The sequence below is a fragment of the Cervus elaphus genome, chromosome 26 (assembly GCF_910594005.1).
Source record: "Cervus elaphus chromosome 26, mCerEla1.1, whole genome shotgun sequence".
NCBI classification, from domain to species: Eukaryota; Metazoa; Chordata; class Mammalia; order Artiodactyla; family Cervidae; genus Cervus; species Cervus elaphus.
The window spans coordinates 31947684-31974578 of NC_057840.1; the positions used below are offsets into that span (position 1 = coordinate 31947684).

The 26895-nt window shown below is 44.1% G+C and overlaps 1 protein-coding gene across 6 annotated transcripts in view; it reads left to right on the plus strand.

Moving 5' to 3' along the window:
- LOC122684220 (sterile alpha motif domain-containing protein 5) overlaps nt 1-26895 on the plus strand; it is a 981181-nt gene that overhangs the window by 937720 nt on the left and 16566 nt on the right. For 3 of the 6 annotated variants that reach the window (XM_043888222.1, XM_043888224.1, XM_043888223.1), the window contains 8 exons: nt 6480-6612; nt 11747-12093; nt 18124-18198; nt 19701-19844; nt 23245-23380; nt 24646-24815; nt 25571-25780; nt 26559-26709. In XM_043888222.1, the coding sequence (XP_043744157.1) occupies nt 6480-6612; nt 11747-12093; nt 18124-18198; nt 19701-19844; nt 23245-23380; nt 24646-24815; nt 25571-25780; nt 26559-26709 (1366 nt within the window). Of the gene's footprint in view, nt 1-889; nt 1473-4427; nt 5871-5903; nt 6338-6479; nt 6613-11746; nt 12094-18123; nt 18199-19700; nt 19845-23244; nt 23381-24645; nt 24816-25570; nt 25781-26558; nt 26710-26895 lie in introns of those variants that run through there. The other 3 variants (XM_043888225.1, XM_043888226.1, XM_043888227.1) reach the window with 3 other exon arrangements.

The following is a 26895-nucleotide window of genomic DNA, read 5'->3' on the forward strand; positions in this document are numbered from 1 at the left end:
TGGGGGAAGGGAGTTTCATGAAGGATACACGTGTGTGTGCTAAGTCGCTTCAGTCGTGTCTGACTCTTTGTGACTCCGTGGACTGTAGACCGCCAGGCTCCTCTGTCCATGGCATTCTCCAGGCAAGAATACTGGAGTGGGTTGCCATACCCTCCTCCAGGGGATCTTCCTCACCCAGGGATCGAACCCAAGTCTCTTATATCTCCTGCATTGGCAGACAGGTTCTTTACCACTAGCGCCACCTGGGAAGTCCTCATGCAGAGTGAGAGATGCCCCAGGCACCCAAGGAAGAACAGGAAATGTGCCCCAGAAAAGGAGCTCTGGTGGTCGGTGGTACCCCCTGGGATCTCTGCTATGTGATGACCCAAAAAGAGTTGGGGAGGGGGGGCTTGCATAGTGTAAATAAAGATCCTCACGGTGGGAGAGGCACCTAGGAGTGAGCAGTTCAGACTGCAGTGGGAATACATGACTTCCCCAACTGAGTGAATTTAGCCCTGAAAATACAGTCATGGCCTGCAACCCATGTTTTGGATACTTCATAGGGGTTTTCAGTCCTGCCTTTTGAAATGATGTTCTGTTTAAGTAGCAGCATATGATGTCGCTCTCTAGACAGCCCTGAGAAAATTAAGTGACCATCTTGTGACAGAGTCCCCATGCTCAAATTTTAGAATCCAGGAGAACTCAGCTGCTCCGAAACCACTGATCATTCAAACAGTTAGGTAAGACAGTTTTAGAAGCATCAATGAAGGAGAAACGTCCTACATTTACTCTAGTGGCTAAAACGGAAAGAATAAAAAGCAGGGAGAGACACAGAAAGTGACAACTTTAGGAGAAAACCACAATCATAAGTTTTAATTCGGGAGTTTCAAAAATAGCCCTAGGAAGGTGTCTATTTTCAATCCTGACGACTCCCTTCGGGGGGTGTTGAGAAGACTTATCTGCAAAAGAGATCTTTTTTCAGTTCAGTCACTTGTGAGGGTGAGTCCTTGTCCCGGACTTGCTCAGATTCTCGCGTTCTTTTTTTTTTTTCTTTCTCTGGAATTCCATAGACAGTAATTAAGGAACTGGAGGCCAGCAGGAGGTCAGGGAGCCTTCGTCAGTGAAAACAGGGATTGTTTGCCACGTACAACACTCCCTTTTTTCCTTGTGGTGAATAGGAGATTTGCTTAGAGCTGATGACTTATGCCTTTCTTACAAGTTATGCAGTGAGCGAGGAACTGGGAGATCAGTCAGCAGGCAGCAAGCGGCTAATTGAAACCAGCGTCTTCACTTTCTTCTTCGGATCGTAAGCTGTCCCGGCGGAGCCTGCCCGATCATGTAACTCCCAGGGAGCATGGTCCGGGAGAGCCTCACCATCACTTTGCGATTACGGAGGGGTCGAGTGGGAGTGAAGACGCGCTCCGAGTCGGGAGGGGGTGGGGGTCCCGGACACGCTCAGCATCACCCCCGAGGCCTGCTCAATGCCGAAGCCGGTAAGTTCTCTGGACTCATTTCATGCCGGGGAGTGGGGGGACTGTGCTTCTGTCACTTCAAGTAAAAGCTTTTTTCATCATTCCTGACTATGATGCTTCCCCCTTTCCTGTTGAAGTTCCTCTTGATTCTTCCTTCTAGTCCCTTACTTACTTCCATACCTTGTAACCCAGCGCATTCTTTCCTAGCTTCCTCATTCGACTAAGGCATAGCTTTTGGTGGGAGAGGAGTGATTATTATTGAGAATAAAGCGGGATAGGAAGGGTTGGGTGTACATGGGTTGGGAGCTTAGTTGCCACTTGCGGAGATTTTTCACGCAAAAGACTTGGCTTTGGACAGTGTTGCACACGGCTTTTCTCCTAAAGAGGATCGGTTTCCTTCTCCTAACATGAAGGCTTAGTACCATTGACATCGTGTGACTTTCACAGGCGAATACCTTGCCAATTTCAAAATACTTTTCAGAAGTGCATAAATGTAGTGTTCCCTGCGTGGCTCCGGGGGAGATACGTTGACTTAGTCGGGACATGTTTGGAGCTGGGGAAGCAAGCTGAGTGAGTTTGTTTCTGCAGAAGGCGCAGTTGTAATCCTGTGCTCAGCAAGGTCTCCAGCGGTCCCGCAAAGGGTTGTAGTTGCTCCTTGCAAGTTCAGATTAGTCTTTATTACAAGACGTTACTGCTTTGCCTGCAGGACTCTGCCACGCAGCTTTTGGAAAGCATTTGTTCTAGTGCATCACCGTTTGCAAGAACTGTTTGTTACAAGGTCAGGGGCAAGTGAAGCATCTGTTACGACCGGCAGTGACAGGCTTCAGTTTGATCAGTAAGGCCATGCTTTCAGTTTGCTCCAGCACGCATTTTTGTATCTACAGATGCTGTTAATTGTGTTCCCTTTTTTCCTGATTATCCTTAATGTAGCTGTGTTATAAAAAGTTCTCCGCGCTGGCTCCATGTCTTTCCCATTAGAACATTGCAGATGTGTCAAGGACGCACATATTCCAAAAGAAGCTGAGAAAGAGGGAGGCTCCACCCTCCGCTGCAAGCCAAACGGGCCCCATAGTCTCCTCATTCAGCACCCTGGCGGGAGAATGGTGTACTCTCTCTTTAAAGCAGCTATAGTTTTGTGCCTTGGCTTGGTCAATTTGTTATGGTTTAAAACTGTGGAGCCAGCTGTCTGCAATCTGATGTAATGTTGCCATGGAAACCAGAAATGAAACACTTAAGCATTCACCACAGAATTACTACATATAGCATTAGCCAAAGTAATTAAAAGTTGAGCCATATGGGCTTTCTGGTGGAAAAATCTGCAAGAGGGAGGCTGGAAATCAAATGTTTCTATTTACAATATTGTAAATCCACTTTCCCACATCCTTTGGTGGGATAAATCTATTGCCTTTTCTACTAAAGGTTCAGAGGTGAAGGATTGTATACAGATGATTGAGTTTCCACCTTCTAATTTAAAATCTGGTCAAATTAAAGTTTATTTTAGTACTCTGACCTGGGCCAAGACAGGGAGGGTAGGCGATACCATCTTGTGTTTGAATGTGTATAAACGTATACTGATATTTTTTTCTCTCTAGTTTATTTAAAACCTGGTTTTATAATAGCTCTGACTCTCTTTCTTGAAATCAGTCATTCATTTTATATTCAATGCTGATTTCCTTCATCTTCTACAAAGTTCCTCTAAGTATGAGGATTTCCTTTATATACACATAGCTATTTCTTAATTTTAAAAAACTGAAAGGAGATTTTCACACCCCCATCTCACACGTACGTTTCTGGGGGTGTATTTTCTGAATAAAAAGACAAGTCTCTTTTTTCCAACACTTGGGAAGTGGCACATGTGTATTTAAAAGGAGAAACATGAAATGAGGAATTTAAGCTTTACTGCCTAGTTTAAAAGAAAAATGCATGCCGTTTACAGAGTCTTTATGTTGAAACAGCTGGAGAGGATTTTTTTAAGGCAAATATTTCACAAGTCTTCTTCCTCTGGACTCAGGAGGAAGTGAGAAGTCAACACCTCTCTCAATAAAAAGCATCCTTGGGATATACTGTTCACCGCCAGTTACTCTGGGCTCACTAAGAGGAGATTTTCTATTTTTAAAATGATAATAATAAGATATACATATATTTCTTGAATGACTGATTTTTATCCTACATTTCTCTTCATATAAATAGTGCTGCATCATCTGTCTTGTTGAGTATCCCCAAACATGCTACTGCAAAGAAAGTTATTGGTTGCCATGATTTGTGATTTGTCAGTGGCAAATGCCTCCAAACTTTTTAATTTTTTTTTCAAGAAAAATAAAAATAACAATTCAAAATTCTGAAGAGTTCTTTCTCAAAAAATAGATGGAACATGTGAAAGTAATGAAATAAGTACCTGGAATATGTTCTTTTTCACCCCAGTGAATTTGAGAAGAGGAGAGCAGGACTAGTGGGGTTGGGGAGGTGTCATTGCCTTTAAATCTGTTGTCCTGGTTTAACTATTTTGATTTCTTCCTGAAAAGTTCCTTCCGATAGTGTGTTTCCTACAAGTGATTTGTGTCTTTATGACTCAAGATTTTTGTATTATCCCTTTCCAGATCCCCTTTCTCTTTTTACTCCCCTTCCCACCCCTACACACCACCACCAGCAACCCCATTGAGTATGAGTATGAGTGATATTCATTCTATGATGTAACTTCCTGAATCTTGCTTATGAACAACCTGTGCTTATTTTGGGGCTTCCCAGGTGGTGCTAGTGGTAAAGAACCTCCCTGTCAATGCAGGAGATGTAAGAGATGTTGGTTCGATCCCTGGGTTGGGAAGATCCCCTGGAGGAGGGCATGGCAATCTACTCCAGTATTCTTGCCTGGAGAATCCCTTGGACAGAGGAGCCTGGCAGGCTACAGTCCATATCCCTTGGACAGAGGAGCCTGGCGGACTACAGTCCGTAGGGTCGCAGAGAGTTGGACTTGACTGATGCAACTTAGCATGCACACACACACATGCTTATTTCATTTCCACGTGACATTAGAATTTTTAATGTGAGGGTTATAGACAGTCTAGATGTGTAGGTACAGAAACTTTCTGTGGTCGAATGTTGACTCTTCTTCTATTAGAAGTACTTGGTTTTTGAGAGACATCAAGGAGGCAGAATGGTTTTCAGTGTTTATGTGTAATTCCACGCACTGTGGTTTTGTTCAGGTGCTGATTACCCAGAAGGAGGGGTTAACCAAGTTCTCATTCCTCTGGTTGACCACTCTGACTGTCCCATCACACACAGTCATGCAAGAAAAAGTAAAGTTCCAATCAGACAATTATGTAGTAGAAGCTGTACTTATTATTTTAATGTGTTACCTTTTAAGTTTTAGACCAAATGCATTAAGCATGATGGCCAGCATGCAGTGAATCCTCCTTCCCTGATTATCTGTGGGTCTAATGTCTACTCTTCATTACCAGCAGTTAACTTTAATTCTGAAATTCAGTGTATGCAACATTTTACCTAGAACCTTTTGTTTTTTTAGAGAAATTGGAAGTAGATACTGATATACTTCACAGAAGGAAAGTCTGAGAAATACCCCTGTCCTGATGACTTGCCATTTCATGGGTTATAATAATTATTCTTTAACAAGTGAATGGTTTGCTTATAGTCTTGCAGGGAGAAAGTACAATGGCTCCAATGCTGGGAACCCCAGGGCCAGGACAGAGGCCAGGAAATGGGTCGTATATCCCTGACGGAGGGCCAGGCTTACAGAAATATTTGTGGACTCACAGCAGACACTATTTTTCTGCCTAAGTAATTACAAGAATCTCTACCTCATTTCCTCCTGAACTGTTCTCTGCTCACTCTTGCTTCCCAATTTAGCTTCTATAAAATTGGGATTCGTGAGAGCATTTCTTGGAGCGGGGGAGGTCTCCATATTAGACTTGGGTTCGGAGACGTGGTTTGGTTTTGGTTGGAGGCATGTCTCTCCCCGCTCTGTCAGCGAGCTAGGTTGGAGGAAACCGAGGGAAAGTTGTTGGCAGGATGCGCGGGGTGAGCTGGAGCTGCTCGGAGCGGCCGGGGCTGTGGCGAGGCTGCGCACTTCCGCCCGGCTCTGCGCCCCCGAGGATGCCGGCGCGCCCGGCCCGGGCCGCACGTCCATTGACTTGGAGCCTCCTTTTGCTTTTTCACATTTTGAGCAGATAAAACAGAGGAAGCTGCCTGTTGAATGTTGGAGCTGACTTGGAAACGAAAGCCTCATTTTGTTCACAAGGAAAGGATTGTTTTTCGCTTGGGTCATTGCTGCCGAGACTTTTTTTTTCTTCCCCTCTCTGTAATGTTTGATACTTGAGGGAAAACAGCTGGGCTGAGCATTCTTGAATCACTGCAGAACTGAAATGGGATGCTGGGGAATATGGACTGGACTGTATGGCTGAAAAGGTCAGCTTTTTCCCTTGTCCCTCGTGGAGGAATGCAGGCTCTTTCCCCAGGCTCTCCTTGGGAACTCTTGGAAGGAGCTGGGAGAGGCGGAAGGAGGGATGGCAGACAGTCCCCACAAACGGGACCGAGGATGGCTTTTTGCATCTCTTCCGTTTTCCTGCCCTGCTGTTTTTGATTTTCGGAGAGGACTGGAACAATTCAGCAGATTCTGGGTTTGGAGAAGTAGTCGATGACCACGTTAAACAGCAAGCCCTGATGGGCCAGGCAGAGGAGAGGCTGGCCCAAGGCACAGCAGTGTTAACTGGAATTACAGGGCCTGCCTAGAGGAGCATCCTGCCCGAGCTCTCCCAGAAGGGACCGCGAATTCACTGAGACAAATGCACCCCAGGCCGGGCCAGGCCATCGGTGTGTGTGTGTGGGGGGTGCCTAGGACCTAATTCTCCACCAAATTAGACCTTAAGATGATGGTACGTGTCTCTCTATGAACCTGTTGGGCGGCTTTGTTGGTGCCCCAGGTTGAGCTGAGGAAGTGCCAGAGTTCAGACTGGCAGTGAGGCAGAGCTCCGCCCAGCAATTATCTGATTAACTTTTCCTTTGTTTCTTTGCCAGTCAAGAGAACAGTCGGAGGATGAGACCGAGGAGTCGGTGAAGTTTAAGAGGTTACACAAGCTGGTAAACTCCACTCGCAGAGTGAGAAAGAAACTCATCAGGGTGGAAGAAATGAAAAAGCCCAGCACAGAAGGTAATAAAGCAAACTCTGCCCTACTTATTCCAAAGCAAGTCATCTGGGGTCCGTCTCAGCAGAAAATATGAAAGTGGAAAAATGGGTTCTGGCTGAGGCTGGCAGAGGGGGAATTGGGGATTGCATGTGAGCAAGGCAGCACTGAGTCCCTTCCGGAATGTAGGATCCTGGCCTCCAGCATTCCCGAGGCTTAGTTATTTAAATAGTGCGAAGATGGGCAGTGGCTAGTGTATGGCAATGAAATCTTCTCAAGATGTGCTTCTGCTTTCAGTTGGACCTTATACCATTTTATATAAACTTTTATTTTAGAACATCTTCTGAGTGTGAGCCTCGGCTCCCAAAGGACTATGGGTCTCACCCAGTGAATTTAGTCCAAATTTAATATATCTCCACCTCAAACAAGCATCTAACAAACAAGGCACTTAATGTCCTTTCAGATCTGAGGGATGATTTCTTCTTCCTGTTAACGATCCCAAGTCTCAGTTCCAAAGAGGCTTTAAGGACCTCCCATTCTAAATACTTTAAGAGCCAGGTTCCTGGCCAAGCCACTCATCAGATGAAGCCATAATGTCAAAAGGGACATGAACTTGGATTTATTGTATTGAATAGTTAACCTTTGAAGTGTAATTATGACAGTTTAAATCTCAACCTTGTCTGTCTTTCTTACTGTTAGTAAAGTTCATTTGCAGCATCTTGTAAAAGTCTCCCCAAAAGTTACAAAAGAGTAAGATTTCCTGTTTGAGAAACCATTAGTGATTGAAAGAAATGCTAGATAGAATTTTTTATATTCTTTTTAAAAGCATGTGACTTGTTAAAATGTCACATTGACATTGTGGGGAAGTTCAAAATTTTAACATGTAGATTTAAAAAAATGCCATTGTAGAGGCTCTTTTGTTGTACCTAAATCAAATCGCACCTTGGAGGGAACAGAATTCCCCTTTATTTACATAGATGAGGGTTTCCTGTTGCTGTTTTTGGTGTTTTGAAATTTTTTGTTTGATGTAATTATTTATTGGTTTTAATCCTCTGGAGGAATATTGAAGGCCAGGGGGTTACTATGCGAAAGTGAAGATTGAAAGGAAAGGGGAAAGAGACCAGAGAAGCAGGGAAGGAGACACTATCTGCCTTATAGCCAGTTTCTTAGAGTTCTGTTTAATTCCAGGGTTGCATCTGGGTGTCTTTTGCGTGGTAATTCCAGGTGCGGTGCTGTTTACATTTGGCTGTTTTAATACCTGCCTGTCTGTCATGATTCCACAGAACAGAACACACAGTCTGACTTCCTCTCCCATGGCAGGTCTACTGAAATCACACACAGTGTCGTTTGGTAATATTAAGTAGGAACATATGGAATTGCCATCATTCAACCTTGGGAGCATCTCATTTTAAAACAAACCTCATGCATAGATGCCAAAATTAAATCTCATCTATCATGTATAGATTGGTGGGTCTTGTCCATAAGTGAGATAAATGGGTGAAGTACATGGTCCCGTGCCTACCACCCAGGACCCCCTTTGTATATGATAGTCATGTGTGTTGGGGCTCATAAAAGCACAGAAATATTCTCATTTGTGTGTTTATGTCAGAATCAATCAATTCAGCTATCTCTGAGAGCCATAAATGAGAAAAAGGGAAAGTGTACCAAAAGAGGTCGCTATAGGGTAAAAGGTAATAACTCTATGGACTTACAGCATTGAACTTTGATTCACCTGGGCATGAATTAGATGTCGTAGATGCAAGATGGCTTTGATGAGTTTAATCCCAAGTGGCAGTTCTGGGGTCCAGCGTCCGGGGTGCTATTGACCAGGCTTGCTGCTGTCACCAGGAGAGGCCCCAGGTGTGTGTACAGTTCAGGGCATCCGCTGCAGTCTGCCTCCAACACCACTGTGCTAGATTGGAAATTCCTCCGTGCTCTGCGTGGTGGAACTCTTCCTTGTTAGCAAGAGAGCTCATGCTGGTACACAGAGGCCACCCAGGCACCTTCTTTGCGAAGCTGGAGAGATTCATAGTCCCCACACTCCCTCCTTCCGCCCCTGGACCTTCAAAGAGTGGATCCTTTTGATTTCCGCATGCCTGTGTCAATGCTAAGTTTTCTGAATAATAACAAGCATTTCCTGAGAGCCTTCTGTGTGCCAGCCACTTTCCTAAACACTTCCGATTTTTACATGTCATCTTACAGCTCCTTGTAAATATGTCATCTTCAGAATAGTCACCAGAGGCAGACACTGATGCTGCCCTCATTTGTGAAATGAGGAAACTCAGATGGACACAAAGAGGGGAGGTAATGTACTCATGGTCACCGAGCCAGCTGGACAGAGCCCTGAAATTAAGTCTGAGCAGCCTGACTCCTCTAGATCCTGGGTGTGCTCTCTGCTCCCACCCCATCTCTCACTCCCCAGCTTTGGAGTCTTGGAAAAGCCCGGAGAGTTACAATTCATCACTCAGACTTTTGTAACTAGAGTAGTAAGTCCTTATCTGGTGCGTGGGTAACCCCAGACAATGTGAGTTGCAGGCCAGGGCAGAGACCTTTATCCGGTCATTTTTGTGTCTTTTCCCTTCCTTCATTACTCCAGTTCACCTGTAACCTGCTAATGAATCACTAGCTTTTGTACAGTGTTGTTCAGCATACAAAGTACCTTTACCTATCTCTTTTCATTTAATTTTATCCTCCAATATCCTTATAATAGATATTACTAAATAGGTAGGCCTTGGGAATTCCCTGGTGGTCCAGTGATTAGGACTTGGCACTTTCCACTGCTGTGGTCCAGGTTGAATCCCTGGTCGGGGAACTAAGATCCTGCAAGCTTCATGGCATGGCCATTAAAATAAAATAAATATAGGTAGGCATTATGACAGGTGAGGAAACAGCTGAAGTAGTTGTACATGGTGGTGGAGACAGTAGGTGGCATGGCCAGAGCTAGAATCTGTATTTTGGGCTTTAAGTCATCTCATACCCTATCTCCTTCCTGCTGTCAAAATGACCTACTCTCATCTCAGCTGAGCAAGAAGCAATTCATACCCCAGGTGATGATGAGGTTGAGCACATCTTGATTGTTGTTTTTCCAGTAAGATAGTTGTACTTTCAAGTCAGAGGTGAATGGGAGAAGTAATACCCTAAACCCCAGGGACTCCAGTACGAACTGGGATTCCAGGCCTTGGGTCTGGCAAGGATGGAAGAACCCATAGCACATGGGGACTGCCCGTAGCACAGGCTAAGGTGTCCTCTTTGGGACTGTTTGCCCTGTTTCCCTGCAAACTCTTTACCAGATGCTGACGTGCCAGAACCAGGAAGTGGAGCTACTTATGTCATGGGCATGTGTGAACCAGCTGCTTCCAAACTCATATGTGACACGGAAGTATTGGAATCTCTGATGACAACCCCAAATACAGAATCTAGAAAATTTCCAGAACTGTTCTGAGTGATAGGTCCTTAACTTCCCCAAATCCCCTTAAGACCTTAAGGACCTTTGCACACCTCCGTGGACACATGGTCTAAATGTGGAAGCCATGATCCGTTATTGGACTATTTTTAGGGAGAAGTCTACTGTCGGGCTGCCCCTGTCCCTAGGCTGTGTCTTTCAACCCCGTCACTTCACCCCTGGAAGTGAAGGGTAGATTGTATCTGGAAGAGGTTGCCATATTTTACTTCCAACAACATATTAGTCAGGTGTCCTGAGGAGGGAGCAGGAAGCATTCTAATCTAGCCAGTGTCCATCAGAACCAGGGCCCTGGGTTTTAAACTTCCTTGAAAGATCCAAGAGTAATTCTCCAGTGAATATATTTATGCTGTAGATTATGGAGAACTTTGAACCGGACATAGTTTTGAGTCTCTCCCCACCACTATCTCCTTGACCTCAAAGTCAGTCTTGGGCTGTATTTAATAGCAGCCGTGCTTTTTTTCTCTTTATATTTGTAACTGTAATTCCCATCAGTTAATTTAAGAAACTTTTGGAACTTTAAAGGCCTGTTACCAGTCGCTCATCTTTCCCCTCCTCTGGAGAGAGCTGTCCTTTTCCTTTATCACTGACATTTAGCCACACACTGGCACCCTAGTCCCAGCTGGTATATTTAGTGCCATCCTTCTGTTCCAAGGAACTTGGTATTTTTTCCTCTTCACAGTTCAGCTGGCAGGAAGCCTCAGTGCTCAAAAGTTTCCTTATATCGATAATTAAAGGGACAAGAGCCAGTTAGGATCACTACACCCAGAGTTTGACCTATTTCTTTTCTCACATCTGTTCACATAACACATGCAGAAAAGAACTCAGTTTTCCTGCCAGCAAGTCCAAACCTTTCCACTGGGCTCTGAAAGGCTTGGCTGGATACCTGGTTCCAGTGAAGGCTTCCAGAGCTGGAATCCTTGAGATGAAATGGAACACTCCATGAGGCTGCCTGCGTGTCCAGGCCCTTAAACGCCCTTGCCGCTTTGTAGCAGGGCCTGCGTCGATGGGAATGCCTGGCTTGGATCATCCCGTTCCCCAGCTTTTAGTGTTCAGCCTGTCAAGCGGGGACCATTTGTCAGTTGCCTTTGCAGTCTACGACCCTTTATGGTGCTTCTTCACCCTGACTTCTCCCTTGGTGATTTAATTACTTAAACGGCACGTGTACCAATAAAAAAAATCACTGTCAGCCACATGGCACTCATCACACTCTTGACTGTAAAAAGCCAACCAGATCAACAGGAGCACCTTTCAGAAGGGAGAACGATTCCGATTCTTAGCTTCCGAGGACTGCCCTGACAAACTGGGGAGGATAATGATCATTAAATGCTAAGGAATATTGTGTTATGGATGGGCTTAGAGTTTCCAAGTGGTATTTTTAATAGGTCTGTAAAGGTGTCTGGTCTACAAAGACACTGAGAGGAGGAGGAGGAGAAAACACATCTGAAACCTTTTAACATGAAGCTTGCATGAAACCATTTATTTGCTCAGTTTATTTTCTTTTTTATCTGCATTTATGTAAGTGGGAACCAGGTTTATGGGAGGTAAGTGGTTATGGAAGGGGGTTGTACTGGCTGTGCTGGCTGGATGGACTAGCAGCTTTTTTGCGGGGGTTGGGGGATCTAAAGACAAGTCTGTGAAAGAATGCAAGGGTGTGTTGACAGGAGCCCCTGACCGTGTGTGTGTGTGTTTCCCTCCAGGCGGGGAGGAACAGGTGTTTGAGAATTCCCCAGTCCCAGATGAAAGGTCCGCCCTGTACTCCGGTGTGCACAAGAAGCCCTTTTTCTTTGATGCTTCTCCTGAGAAACCCCCAGAAGATGACTCAGACTCTCTCACGACGTCTCCATCATCCAGTAGCCTGGACACCTGGGGTGCCGGCCGCAAACTGGTCAAAACCTTCAGCAAAGGAGACAGCCGGGGCCTCATCAAGCCCGCCAAGAAGATGGGGACATTCTTCTCGTACCCGGAAGACGACAAGGCCCAGAAGGTGTCCCGCTCCCTCACCGAGGGGGAGATGAAGAAGGGGCTCGGGTCCCTGAGCCACGGGGTAAGTACCGATGGTCTCTGCCTCTATGACAGCCACCGGCGGCGACACCACCTCCTGGCGTCCCTGGAGGAGGTGCAGAGTGTCCGGAAGCAGATCCGCTTGAAGAAGACGGACGCTAACCACTCGTGTTCCAGAGCGTTCCTCTGCCAGCGCCTCTCCAGGAAGGGCGTCCACAGCGCCACCTGCGACCTGCAGCTGCTCCGGCAGAAACCCAAAGCGGCCGGGGGCTGCGGCGGCCCCGCGCGAAGGGCGCGCGGGCGCCCCGCGGTCAGCGAGTTCAACGTCACCTACGTGGTGGAGCGCAGCCTCTATAGCCACCTGAACCTGACCCAGCTCGTGCGTCCTGCCTCGGACAGGACCCTGAGCAAGGCCGAGAAGCAGGACCTGAGGCGGTGCTTGCTGGAGGAGGAGGAGGAGGCCAAGAGGAAGTGGGCCGCCACGGTGGACCGCTGTACTAAGAGGGTTCTCTTGAGAATCCACCAGAAGTCCGTGAGTCACCCAGACGGTCACGGGGACGGCCTTGTCATTTCTGTGACGTTCAGTCAAGCGTTATGGCCTCTCTTGCCGGGAGCCTGGCTCCCTCCCCCTCGCCTCCTGGTCCCTTGCTCCATCACCTCCATTCCTAACCCCACTTCTCTTCAAGGAATGCCTCCTCCCTTCTTTCTCATCTGCCCTCTTGCCCGCTGAAGCTGTTGGATTTTTAATGCAAGTCGCTCAGTCGTGCCCGACTCTTTGCGACCCCATGGGCTGACGATACAGTCCGTGGGATCCTCCAGGCCGGAATACGGGAGTGGATGGCCGTTCTCTTCTCCAGGGGAATCTTCCCAACCCAGGGATCGAACCCCGGTCTCCCGCATTGCAGGCGATTCTTTGCCGTCTGAGCCATCAGGGAAGCCTTAAAACTAAACATTGAAACTGATTCAGAGAAGGGCTCAGAGTACAGGGTGGGGCTCTGCCTTCTAGAAGTGGCTGCCTTGAGCCCCTGCCATCCTGCCACTTGACCTCAAGAAGCTGATTTAAAACAGAAGGAAGTTTTGCCCTCCAGGAGGTGTCTCTTCTCCAGTTAATTAGAACAGTAAGAACTAGCTCACAGTAGACTGGCATCACCATTTTCACCAATTTAAAAAACGTTGTGAAATACATTTATGTCTGGGGGACAAAGGCAAAGTTCTCCAATCTAAAGGAAAGAAAAATTAGAACTCTTTTGTTTTACTTAAGTATATTCGATGTGCTTATCTTTTTAAACAAAAGGGTCAGCATTTGGAAATGTCTTCCGCTGCCCCATAGATTCTTCTGCACCTAGCAAGGAATAATAAAGTACTGACTTTCAAATAAGAAAACAGTCTTCAATTTCATTACTGGATTGTTAGAGACCTGGTGAAATTTATTTTTAGGGCAAGACTTATATTGAACTGGAGAATATAAGTATTTCCCCATGGAAATTCCTGCTCAACTTTTTGTTTGCACAAGGGCCTGTAAAAAATGGCACAGGATGAGGCTGAACTGTGGGCTTGTGGCCCCCGGCGCCCCACTTAATCCACTTGGGGCTGCTGGCTTGTCCCCTCTCAAAGGTCTGAAGGAGTAGACTATATTGCTGCCTCCCATGGTGGCTTCGCCCAGAGTTCTTGACATTTGTAAGATGTACTTCCCAGGGTGGTTACTGTAATCTAAATTCATTCAATGAAGTTCTGCTTTTGTGGGGAGTGCCATCCTTATAGAATGCTTACATCCATACCAGCCCTTAGGTCTTCCAAATATCCCCATGTGTTGACTTTCTTGCTAGGTCTTACTTTCCATTTTTTTCACCTTCTTATAAATCTTGCAACACTTATAATTTTATCAGTAACAGCTTTTGTTCTGGTTCTTTGTCTTGGCAGCAGTTGCGGTTGATTTTGTTTTTGTTGTAAAGTAATAGTTCTTTGTTACTATTTCTTGTTATCACCCCTTCAGTTCTGACCGACAGATCTTTTGGAAAATACTTGTGGCCGCCCAGTTTTGGTATAATTTGTTTGGGTTTTGTTTTTTGGTTGGTTTTTTTTTTTTTTTTTACCTTCAGGGGTGTTCTACCTAGTTTATTTGCCTCTGTACCTTGACAGATCGGATCCACTTCTCTGTGAATTGATGGCTCACCCCTGTGAGTTTAAATCACGTAATAAGGAGGAGTTTTCCAATTGAGTGACTTGAGTTGCTCATATATCCCTTATATTATTTATATTGTTTGTTGATGATACAACTTCATCAGAACCTTCTGTCTAGAAGTTGTATTTCTAAGATTGGTGCCATTGGTGGGCCAGTGATTAATTCTTCATCGACACTGAGTATGGGCAGTTGCACAAGCTTGTTTTCATGTATTGACTCCGCCGCTTGTAAAAGTGGCACTCTGTAACCTCTGTCCCCAGCATCAACCTGATACTGGGTATTTTTTGAATACTGTGAGCTTGAGGCAGTACTGCACAGTTTTAACACTCGCTGAAATATATGTTCAGTGCTAAATTAGAAATTTGAACATACTGTTTCTTGTAGTTGTACAGTCAAGAAAACAAAATTTAATTATTCAGAGAACATAGGGAAGTATTAGTGTTTTTGTTTTTTCTGTTGTTTGTGGCCACGCTGTGTGGCATATGGAGTCTTAGTTCCCCAACCTGGGATCAAACCCATGCCCCCTGCAGTAGAAGCGCAGGCTTTAACCCCTATTGTTAAATATTTTAACAACAGAAGAAGGGTTTTCATTTTTGTTTTTAAGAGGTTAAGATAATTTCTTTGCTTGGTTCACTTAAGTCTTTTCCATTCTTCTTGTCATATCTCTCTTTGATTTTATTCAAAAGTATACTTTCCTTTACTCTTCAACCTTGATCTTTTTGTCTTTCAAAATATGCCATATTTGCTTGATGAAACCTCAGGGAAATGACAATGCTTTGTACTCACTGGAAACGGTCATTTGTCTTGCTTTTTATTTGGTCATCCAATTTTGTTTGGGGGAACAGACATGCATGACATTTTGGAATTTTGTCCATTTAAAAAAAAATCCAACCTCCCCCCAAAACATGTTTTCAACTGCATGACCATTCCATTGACTGGCTCTCCTCATCCACAAGCATCTGTCTAAAATTTTCTTGTAATTTCTGTACAGGAGATGTTTGAACTTGAAAAACTTCATGTAAGCTTTATTTATGTAGACCACTGAAGTAAAAGATTGGTTTACTTTCTTTTACTCTTCTGTTTTCTCTGTTGAAAGAGTGATGCTTCAAGAACTACTTGATATAATAGAAAAAGTTATAGATGAGTTCAAGCAGTGTTGTTATATTTGGTTCATCCTTCATACAGAAGAATCAGTTCCAAATATCTTAGCCTATCACTGGGAGAAGTTTTAGTTGGCAGTTAAGAAAACCAGTCCACTCTTTCCTCTAAACTTCTTATTTTAGGAAAAAATGCATGCAGCAGGCATATGAAGACATAAATAAGCTTCTAATTTATTGCAGTTATAGTTTCCACATAAATTCTTTGTCAGTTATTTCATGTGCATCAGAAATAACATGCTGGGCTCAGTGGTGTAGTCAGCATTGGAATTCAAAGCAGGGGAGCATGAGAAACATAAAATGATGAGGCATCTGGACGCCATACTGTGTCTGTGGAGCCCTGAGTCACAGGAAAGCGACTGGAATAAAATGACTGCCTTTGCAGAAATGAGAAAATGCATTTGGCACTATACGCTGGGAAGGGAAAGTTAAAGTTAAAAATCAGCCTTGAGAGATGGTCATGACATTGCTCGCAGATGAGGGGATTTGGTGGTGATGTTGTTTACAGAGATACTGTCTCTTTTTATAGAACAGATACAGGTCCAAGTAAGTTGACTGTAAGGGAAATCACATTGTCCATTGATATTCATATAAAATGAAAGTAATGTCTATTGGAAGTCGTGTCCATGGTAGACCATTTAAAATAGCAGCACAGCTTTGACGAAGGAGAACAGTTATGTGATACCCTGGATGTTGGTTACCCTGAAATGCCTCCTGTAGCACTCTCTTCTCCCGGCCTTTGTTTCTGTCATACCAGCTGTTGCTCATTTTTGGGTCCATTCTTAAGATTGCTATGGTTTTACAGTTGAAGATTGCAGAATATAAGGCCCAGAACTAAGCTCTAGTTCTTCACTCGCATATTTAGAATGTTGACTAAACCTCGACTTCAGTACAACAGTTGCCAGGACAAGCTACCATGTTCTCAGCGTGGTGTTGGTGGTCGGTGGTTTAGTCATTCAGTCGTGTCCAACTCTTTGAGAGCCCATGTACTGTAGCCCACCAGGCTTTTCTGTCCATGGGATTCTCTAGACAAGAATACTGGAGGGAGTTGCCATTTCCTTCTCCAGGGATGCTGGAGAATCTCTTCCCAAACCAGGGATCAAACCCCTGTCTTCTGCATTGCAGGCAGATTCTTTACTGCTGAGACACTAGGGAGCATCTGCTTTGTGCCAGACAGTGTGCTAAACGTCTCAAATGTAGGGTATAGACAGTATTTTACCAATGGAAAAACCACAGCTCAGACAGTTTAAGTACTTTACCTGTGGGTCCCACAACAAGTTAAGTGGTAGAACCAGTATTTGGATCCGTATCTTTGTGATTCTAAAAACCTAGGCATTTTCCTTCCTGGATGTTCCCACTTTCTCAGTTCAGTTAATATATACCTGAAAGTGAAAGTTGCTCAGTCGTGTCTGACTCTTTGCAACCCCGTGGACTATACAGTCCATGGAATTCTCCAGGCCAGACTACTGGAGTGGGTAGCCTATCCCTTCTCCAGCGAATCTTCCCCACCCAGGAATTGAACTGGGGTCTCCTACATTGCAAGCAGATTCTTTACCAAATGAGCTATCAGGGAAGCTGCAGAATATACCTGAGGTGCATTTATTTTCAATAAGCAATGTTTATAGTATACGTTGTGCTTTTCTGTTCATTTCTTCCATTTAATAGCTGTTAATTAGAGTTCTCTGAGAAATAAGTAATATAAAATATTGGCACCCAAATCTGTCATTCAGATTTTATTACCAATTGCTTTAGAAGATAATAGATTGTAACAAAAATTCATATGCTTTGAGTTTCTCCTTTTGTTAAAGACTTGGGAGTTGAAGGGGGTGGGAATGGGGACACTTTTGCTAGAAAAGCAACAGAGAATGCAAAATTCTAGAAATATAAAAGCACTGAAACATAAGCAGTTCCATAAAGTTTGAAACCAACCAGAAGGACAGTAAAGATTTCATTCTTTATAACATCAGTGGTTTTCCTGTTGAAATTAAAGAAGTGTGGTCAAAGACAGTCACAGAATCAGTCTTTTTCTTTCTGGGCAAATGTGATATCTTTACTTCAGAGACTCTGAGGAAAGAGTCATAAGTGATTAAGTTGGGCAGTTAGATGGGAGAGTTATCAGCATTTTTGGCTAGGTCAGGAAAGAAATGAATGAGTAATCCTCTGGGCCTGATTGGACTTTACTTATAAACATAACCTTTTCCTCCATCTGAGTGATTTAAAGCTAAACAAAACAAGAGTCTGTTAGAAAGGCCTGCTTTCAGTGGACTTCAGATCTGGGTTTCCAAGACTGCTTTGAGCACATGGGTTTTCTAATGCATGTTCCCTCGTTATTATTCCTGTAGCCAATATTAAGGGGAGAAGAAGGGAAATTCTGTGACTAAGAGACAGGGCATCTTAGAGCACTTAACATATATATAGTATTTTTGCATTGTGTGTGTATATATATATATATATATATTTTTTTTTTTAACCAGTTGGTTTTTGCATGTGAAGGGGACTCTGAACCTGTGGTACAGGCATAGTTCCAGTGGCTCGTGGAAGGGCAAAATGAGTGATGACGTCTCCTTATAACATGAACCATGTGTTTTTTTTCATCATTTCTCTTTCCTTACTCTCATCCTGTAACACGTTTGTGATCCAGTGACATTCTGCAAACGGGACGTGTGTTGGGTCGGTACACTGTTGGCTGACCTAAACATAACTGGATTTCTGTCCTGCCTTCTCCTTTCCACAGAGAACCTGCAGTTTTGGAGGATTTGACTTGACAAATCGTTCTCTGCACATTGGCAGTAATAATTCGGACCCAATGGTGAGTATACATCAGAAGGGAGGGAAAAGGTTTGGATTCAAGTGATGTGGTGGACACAGTTTCACATTTAGTATTTTTGAGAATCGATACTAGGTAACCATCCTCTGGGGATCCTAAATCACGTTTGGAGAGAAGCCTTGTTTCACCATCTTAAAGACTCTTTTTGGTTTCATACGGAATGAAAGATGACCATCTCTCTCTCTGCAGCAGTGTCATTTCTTTAATGTCTTGGTTCCCAGGTTTCTTCAAGTCACAAGTCCAGAGGAGTTTGGTTTCTGCAGTCTTAGCCATTGGTGCTCGCATGCTTTCTGTTCACAATAGTTGCACGTGTATGTAACTGTTACACGTGGATAGTGCCACAGGAGAGAGCCCTGTGATTTGGGTTCCAAGGGTATGAGCCAGCATTTCTAAAAACCAGCCTTATCATAGGCCATGTGCGTAGCTCTGCGCTAAGCTTAGGACTTCCTGATCTGGAGTGTCCTGAAATGAACCCAGTCCCCTTGGGGCCAAAGCAAACCAGACTCCTCTGAGCCAAGGTTACTGCCGTTTCAGACTTGTCTCTGAATCACAGTCTGGGGTCAGGCCCCCACTGTGGTGTACAGGTTTTCCTTCAACTTTCCTTTCTGAGATTCCCAAGGATGTCAGTGAGTTTTCCATATGGTTTTGTTTTCCCCTTGTGCATTTTATCGTGAAGCTGTGAAATCAGGATTCTGTGCTTTATATTCGTTATGATCATGTGTCAGCTAAAGCACCCATCTATGATATTTTTGTAGTGTCTGAGAATTTCCTGGGAGAATACAATTATTTTATTTGGATATCAAATTTTATTGATTCATATACCAATAATTTTATCTGGTCAATCTTTTAAAAAATAAAAGTATAATTTCTTTTTTATTTCTCCAAGGGAAAGTCTCCCCACCACCCCCCCGCACCCCCAAGGTAAAATAGAATGAGAAGTGACTGCAATTGCACTTGTTCAGGGAAAAATAAATTTACACATGGTTAGGAGGTGACCACACGAAATGCTTCAATGATATAAGTCTGATCAGGTGATGGACTTGTAATGATTGAGATTTGCCATTTTGTTCTTACCACTTTCTTGGGTGACTCAGTAGTAGTATCCTTTTTTTCTTCCCCATGCTGGGATTCAGCGAACACTGGTTCATCTAAATCATTCTTTATTGGTGAAACACAGTCCCCTTGGGTATTTAAACTGGTGGGAAAAAAATGCAGCAGAAGGAGAATATATCATACTAAGTTTAAATAAAACTAACTCATATTCCACTTTAAACAAATAAACATAAGCCAGTTAGTCAGTAGCTTTAATTTTTAATCATAAAGAAAAATAATATAGCACTGAGTTAACATAAGAAAAATGTGGAGATCCTGGGGCATGTCAACATTTTGCTGAGAGGTAGGACATTCATGGTTTGGATAATAAAACCTGTTTTGGAGGCTTCATTTTCTGTGATTAAAGGTACTTAATAAATTTTGTTTTGCAGGGTAAAGAAGGCGATTTTGTATATAAAGAAGTAATCAAATCACCCACTGCCTCCCGAATCTCTCTTGGAAAAAAGGTGAAATCCGTGAAAGAGACAATGAGGAAGAGAATGTCTAAAAAATATAGCAGCTCTGTCTCTGAGCAGGTATGTGACAGTCAAGCAAATACCCTCTTGCTTCTTTTGCAGAACAAGAAAAGCTGGGGATGGTCTGTCTTGAGATTTTCAGTGGTGCTAAATACATTCATTGGCATTAACCAGGCTCCAGGACCATGCCTAATTTGTGCAGACAAACAGTGGATTCAGCAAATATTTATTAAGCACTTAGGTTCATCCGAGCACCAGCTTGGTGCTGGGAATACAAATTAGGTCCTGTATTCTATGTATGGATGAGCGAAAGAGACAGATATGTAAAGAAATGATTATTCTGTAGTAAAAATAAGCACTAAAATTTAGAAAACAAAGGAAGGATTTTATTTTCTAAAATATCCCTTTCTTTAAAATGGACGTCACCAGAATCAAACCTTAAAGAGATCCTCTAATTTTCTTATGACGCTGACTTTTCAAATAAATGTAGTTTAAGTTGTTCTTTGGAGGACATAGCAAGTCTGAGAAATAAACTGAGAAAGTGTTTCCTGGCTGCAGGACTTACATAATAATTGTGTTTCTGCAGGGGTGTGTGTGTGTTCACTAAATAGCTTTATCTGCAAACATTAAAGATATCACAGAATTGACATCGCCTGCTCCCCCAGATCTATAATTTCATCACTAGGAACATGACCTTTTTATGGGTGGAAGGAATAAAGACCCTTGGAAAGCTGGGCCTGAGATAATTCTGACCATTAAATTTTCAAAACACTCTCCTCTGACACCTTTATAGTGTTTTTTCTGTAGTCTGTTGAAGTCCGCCTGTGTGAGCTGGTTGTCTAACTTGAAATACGTAGGTAATGCCGCTTTAGCTATGAAATGAAACAGACATTTTTTGCTCAGCTGCTGCCCTCTAGTGGACGTGGTGAGCTAAAACCCGTGTCTGAATCACTCAGCACCAGCTAGCCCAGCCTCTTGCACCGTTCTTCAAACAAAGCCTGCACATCTTCCGTTTATTACAGTGGTTCTCATGGGGGTGGTGATTTTGCTCCCCCCGCCAACCCCAGAGCATCGGCTGGGGACAGTTTTGCAATGGGTTAGGGTGGAGTGGTGTGGAGGATGCATCTTGCAATGCGCAGGACAGGCCCCTGTGACAAAGAATTAACCGTGCAAAATACCGCGAGTGCCCAGGTTGAGAAACTGTGGCTTGTTATACCTACAGGGGATGTCTGGCTGCCTCCAGACTCCCTGAAAGTTCTCCTTATTCTTTTCATTTCTTGTCCCTGTGGATGTGGGAGTGATGGAAAGTCTATGTTTCTACCCAGCAATGAGGCAGACTGCACATTGCTTCTATGAGACTGACTACATGCCAATGAAAGCATGAATTTAAAGCACTTATTATTTAGTTGATATTTTTCCCCCAGATTGAAATATCTGCTAAAAGCTCTTGTAAACATATTCCTGGGTTTTTTTGTTTTTTGTTTTGCTTTGTGGATCATTAGCATATAGCTTTCATGTAATTTTGAGCATTTCTCTGTAATTTTACTGCTATATAGATGCCTGTATTTTTATTTTCCTGTTTATTTAGAACAGTCATTTCACATAAGCAAAAAAAAAAGGACTCATTATAGTGCTTTTTGGAGAAAGGAAATTAACATTGTAAGGCTTAAAAAAACATCTTTTTAGTAAATATATCAACTCTTCTGGTAAGGATTTTTGTCTGCTCTGTTCCCGCTATATGCCCAGCATCTGAAATAGTACCTGTGGTATTCAGTAAATGTGATGACTAAATTAATAATTTTTAAAAGCCTTGTGAACATACACTATCAGAGATGTATTTTTCATAGTGCTGTTTTTCAAAATGTGAGATTTTTTTCCAGAAGAATTTTTAGAAGATTTTAATTGGGTAGGTGGTTTATTTTATGATTCAGAAAAGAAGAATGAAAACCAACCTCCTCAGGAATTCATCCTTTGCAGCTTCAGTAACTTCCTAATAATGCACCTCTCTTTATTGTTGTTGCTGAGGTTGTTTGCTCACTTTTCTTAAATGGAAAGCAGAAGTGTGTTTTGGATCAGAAGTTGCCCTTTTGATTGTCCTTAAAAGTTTTCAGGGCCCCGCAGAATCTCTCAGAGTCCTTCTGATGATTCAGCACTATGCAAATAACAGGTTTCGTTTAGATGGTTTTGTGCTCACGTGGCTGTGTAGTATGACAGAGAGTGTTCTGTTTGGGCAAGTAAACTGTTCTGACTGCAGACTGTTAAAAATATGATAGGGTCTGTCTATATAGCACCTCAAATCAAATGAGCATGTTACAGTTACATGTGCAGATGAGGGCCTGCCAAATTAATGGATACCGAGCCACCCCAAAAGTGAGAAGCTCTGCTCAGTCACTGCCGTCAGCATCCGGATCTGAAAGAGGCTTGACGGCTTTTTACTACAACAAACTAATAGAAGTCAATGAAGCTAAACCCGTAGGGTGACTTATGGAAGCTGTATTATAGACAGAAAAATGGTATGTTTGAGGTACGGTTGACCTTTGAACAACACAGGTTTGAACTGCACAGGTCAGCTCACGGGTGGATTTTTCTCAGTAGTAAACACTATAGTACTATACAACCTGTGGTTGTTTGAATCCACAAATGTGGAAATACAGATAAAGAGAGCTGACTGCAAGTTGGGTCAGCACCCCTAAGTCCTATGTTGTTCAAGGGTCAACTGTGTATCTGGGTCCTAAGTGGGTATTTTATTAACTAATTTCAGTAATATGTGTAAATAGAAATATAAAAATCTGGTCTCTTTTTTTAAAAACAAAAACAAGGAATACACTTTTTTTTTAGTGTAGAAATTTCCCTTCAAATAGAAAAAAAGATAAAATATTTTCTGATAGTACTTCTGGATACTACATCACTAGTGGATTGTATTTGATCTACATTTGAGGTCCAGCTTTGTGGCTTAGTTGGTAAAAAAAAAAATGCCTGTGATGTGGGATATCCAGGTTCGATCCCTGGGTCAAGAAGATCCCCTAGAGAAGGGAATGGCCACCCACTCCAGTATTCTTGCCTGGAGAATTCCGTGGACAGAGGAGCCTGGTGGGCTGCAGTCCATGGTGTTGCAAAGAGCTGGACATGACTGAGCTATATAACACTTTATTACTGAACCAGGGAGTATGCAAAGAGTCTCTAAGTCTTTAACGAAATGTTTTGTCTCCAAGGTAGAGTTTTTTTTCAAGAACATCTATTTGAGCGTGGAAAATACTTTTTGAGTGCTTAATTAATAGTTACGGGAGCTCCAACTTGAAGAGGAAGCAGGATATCGATGAAAAAGAAGGTGTATTTTGGGTAAAGCATCAGACATGCGTATAAAGATGAATTCGATTGATTTCGTTGCCAAACAGCTGTGCATTACAAAAAGATACCCATCCCCTCTGACAAAATGTAATTTTGTCGAAACTCATTTCAGGATTCAGGCCTTGATGGGATGCCAGGCTCCCCTCCGTCCTCTCAACCTGACAGCGAACACATGGACAAGCCCAAGCTCAAAGCCGGAGGTTCTGTGGAGAGTCTGCGGAGTTCTCTGAGCGGTCAAAGCTCGATGAGTACGTCCAGTTTGCAGTCGTAGATGATTTCCTTGGAGTCTAAGTCAGACTTTTGCTGAGTGTCAGGTTCAGGCAATTTAAAGATAAATAAGACCAAGTTCTTAGCCTTAGGGTGCTGTTACAGAGACAGACCTGAAAAATACCTGGCCCTAGAGTCCTATTTGTTTAGTAGCCGATGTCTAGCAGTAGCATAAACAGGAGGGTAATGATTTTGGTTGCAGGGGAGAGAGAGAAAGCATGTTAGCGGAAGATATGGAGACCGAAGGGAGGAAGCCAAGGGGGAAACAGTGATGGCAATGACCAGCAGAATAAAGGGAGATGACCAGGGTTCTGCAGGGCACACGTTGCTTTCCTGACCTCTGGGCTCATGTTCCACCTGCAGTAGCAACCAGCGATCTTCTGACCACTTTTTGTCTTAGAGATTTTGGTAGACATTTCTCATCAGTTCATTGCCCTCTGCCATGGTCTTTGTCATGGTGAATCCAGTCCCTTTATTATCATGTTAGTGGGGGTTTAGTAAAAGAGAAGACAAATACTTCTCTCCAATCAGCAATCTTTAATCAAAAAAATGTTTTAGTGCAGAATTCAGCACACTAATGTGACATTCTTTTTCCCTGATGCATTTGGTGTAGTGGGACATCCCTATAATTCTCTTGTGGTTTGACAAAGAAAGCTAATGTCTTCTTAACTTTTATGAATACAAAATGTTGATTAAAACTTTATTAGTAATCTTAGTTTTAGTCAACTAAGAATCAGGGGGAAAAAAAGAAGATGAGAGGAGAATGACAAATGTCCCTGAAACAAACACTGTTCAACCACTCCTTACCCAGTGGTGGTGTTGGCTGAGCGTTATGGGGGAAGAGACCAAATTTAAACCCATGACTTAAAAAGCATTTGGCTTTGGGCAAGTTACTTGACCTCTTTGAGCTTCTCATCTGTAACATGGGGTCAAAACAGTATGCCTGACAAATGGGAGGCTATGAGGGTTAAAGTTGGTGTCCTCTATCAGAGAGTTTCCATGTCACCTGGCTTCCCTGGTCATAAAGATAACTTGCTGGAGTCCCCTCTCCAATTAGGGGCTCAATTAGGGAGAACACTCAGAAAACGCAGACCGTCCCCTGGCCTCTGCTCAGGTCCCTACGTGGCTGTGGCTCATGACTGCCTCCTCTGGCCCCTACCTTCCAAGTCTAAGATGCTTTCAGAGTCGCCAGCTTGGCTGTGAGGGAAATCTGCATTGACCCAAGTTCTGCGTATTTTCCGTGCAGGTGGTCAGACAGTGAGCACCACCGATTCCTCGACCAGCAATAGGGAGAGTGTCAAGTCGGAAGATGGTGATGACGAGGAGCCCCCGTACCGGGGCCCGTTCTGCGGGCGCGCCAGGGTGCACACCGACTTCACACCCAGCCCCTATGACACGGACTCGCTCAAGCTCAAGGTGTGTGTTTCCTTGACCTCAGAGCGGTCACCCCGGGTGCCTTGTGGCTTTAGGAGCTGTTCTTGTCTCCTTGGTGTTGAATGCTGGGCTCTTGTGGTGCAGACTGGTCAGCGCATCTGCTCCTTTGATAAATTGGTCTCTTCTGCAGTGAAAACTAGAGAACCAGCCAGCCTTTGGGGATAGAGGCAGGTCTCGTGTTAATTCTGTCTTATCACCACGCTGGCCCTGTCCTCTGACCCCAGCTTCCCTCTAGAATTCCCACTGCCCTTCCCTCCCAGTCTCAGTGCTTTGGCCAACTGAAAGGACACGACTGAGTTCTCTTATGTGATCAGTGACATCCTTACAGAGCAGATGGGATTTCACAAAATGTATGAAGCGAGTATAGACCAGGGGTTGCCACTGACCTCTGATTGGTGGGAATTTTTTCTCCAAGAAATAGGAGCTCTCTGGGTAAGGGCACGGTATTCAGAGAGCCAGATGTCCACCCACCCATGAGCCCTGGTGGATACCTTGAGCCACCATCCTCTGGGGCAGGATGGTGGAGGGGATGGGATCTTGGGCCTCTGTGGGATCCTGCACAATCAGGAGTTCTCTCTGTGGTCTCTGCCAGACTCCTAGTCACATCAGGTGACTTGTGGAGCCCTGATTCTAGGCTTCATGGTGTCTTCACATCACATGATTGGCACTTCTGATGGATTGATGGTTCATGCTTGGAAATGTACCTAATGGAAAGATCCTTCTTCCCTGGGCCACAGAAAGGAGACATCATTGATATAATCAGCAAACCCCCCATGGGCACCTGGATGGGCCTGCTGAACAACAAGGTGGGCACGTTCAAATTCATCTACGTGGACGTGCTCAACGAGGAAGAGGAGAAGCCCAAACGTGCCACCAGGAGGAGGAGGAAAGGGAGACCCCCCCAGCCCAAGTCGGTGGAGGACCTCCTGGATCGGATCAACCTCAAAGTCAGTTCCGTCCTGTTCTGGCCCCCAACCCCACATTACCTTCTCCTAAACTAAGCAAGCAAGGGATCTGTGTCGTCCCAGAAGGACAGCCCATGTCCATGATGAGTACCATCATCCTATAGAAGTAGTATTACCAGCACCATAACACTATCCTTGACCTCCCTTGAGGGTGATAGTGTAAACTCCAGGTTGAAATTACCTCCTAGTCCAAAGAGCAACTTTCAAAGAGCTGTGAGCTTCAAGCCACTACCAGGAAAGGCAGTAAGCACAAGCTCCTAGCATCCTGATTGGCCTCACAGAGGTCTTGAGGATTGTCCCTGCCCACCCCCCCACCCCCCACCATTACTCCCAGCATCTAGTAGGGCGGGTCTACATGGTGTGACCTGTTTCCTCCTTGCAAAGCTATCTTGCTCTTGGGGAAGTCACAGGTCTCTCTGAACTGGATTTCAGTGGCTCCAGATGAAAGAGGTGTCTCCTCCACAGCACGCTGGGTGGCATTGCAGGCATTAGTTCACAGCAAGGGCACAATTAAAATGCAGGCCAGTGGAGTCCATCTCAGCTTTGAGTGTCCACCTTCTTAACCCATGGTTAGTGAAGTGCCCCGCTTGCCCACTGAGCTGTAGAACTGGGGGGTACAGACTGTTAGAAAGATACTCATTAATTTTTGAATTAGCATAAAAGTGACTATGGAAAAAGAGTTTAGGGGTTTGAGACTGGTTGTTGGTCGTGGGCCACGTGGCCAAGCTGCTGACTCTCCTCTGTCTTGTGTCCCTCCCAGGAGCACATGCCCACTTTCCTGTTCAATGGCTATGAAGATCTGGACACCTTTAAGCTCCTGGAGGAGGAGGACTTGGACGAGTTAAATATCAGGGACCCAGAGCACAGAGCTGTTCTCTTGACGGCAGTGGAGCTGTTACAGGAATATGACAGTAAGTCCCTCACAGCACAGACGTCTTCAGTGAGATCCATCCCATTCTCAGGCCACCAGGAGGCATCCCATAAGCTGCTAACATGTGTGTAGGTCCCCGGAGTCCCTCATTTGATCTTGCTCTTTCCAAAATGTGGAAGTGTTAGTCACTGAGTCATGTCCAACTCTTTGTGACCCCATAGACTGT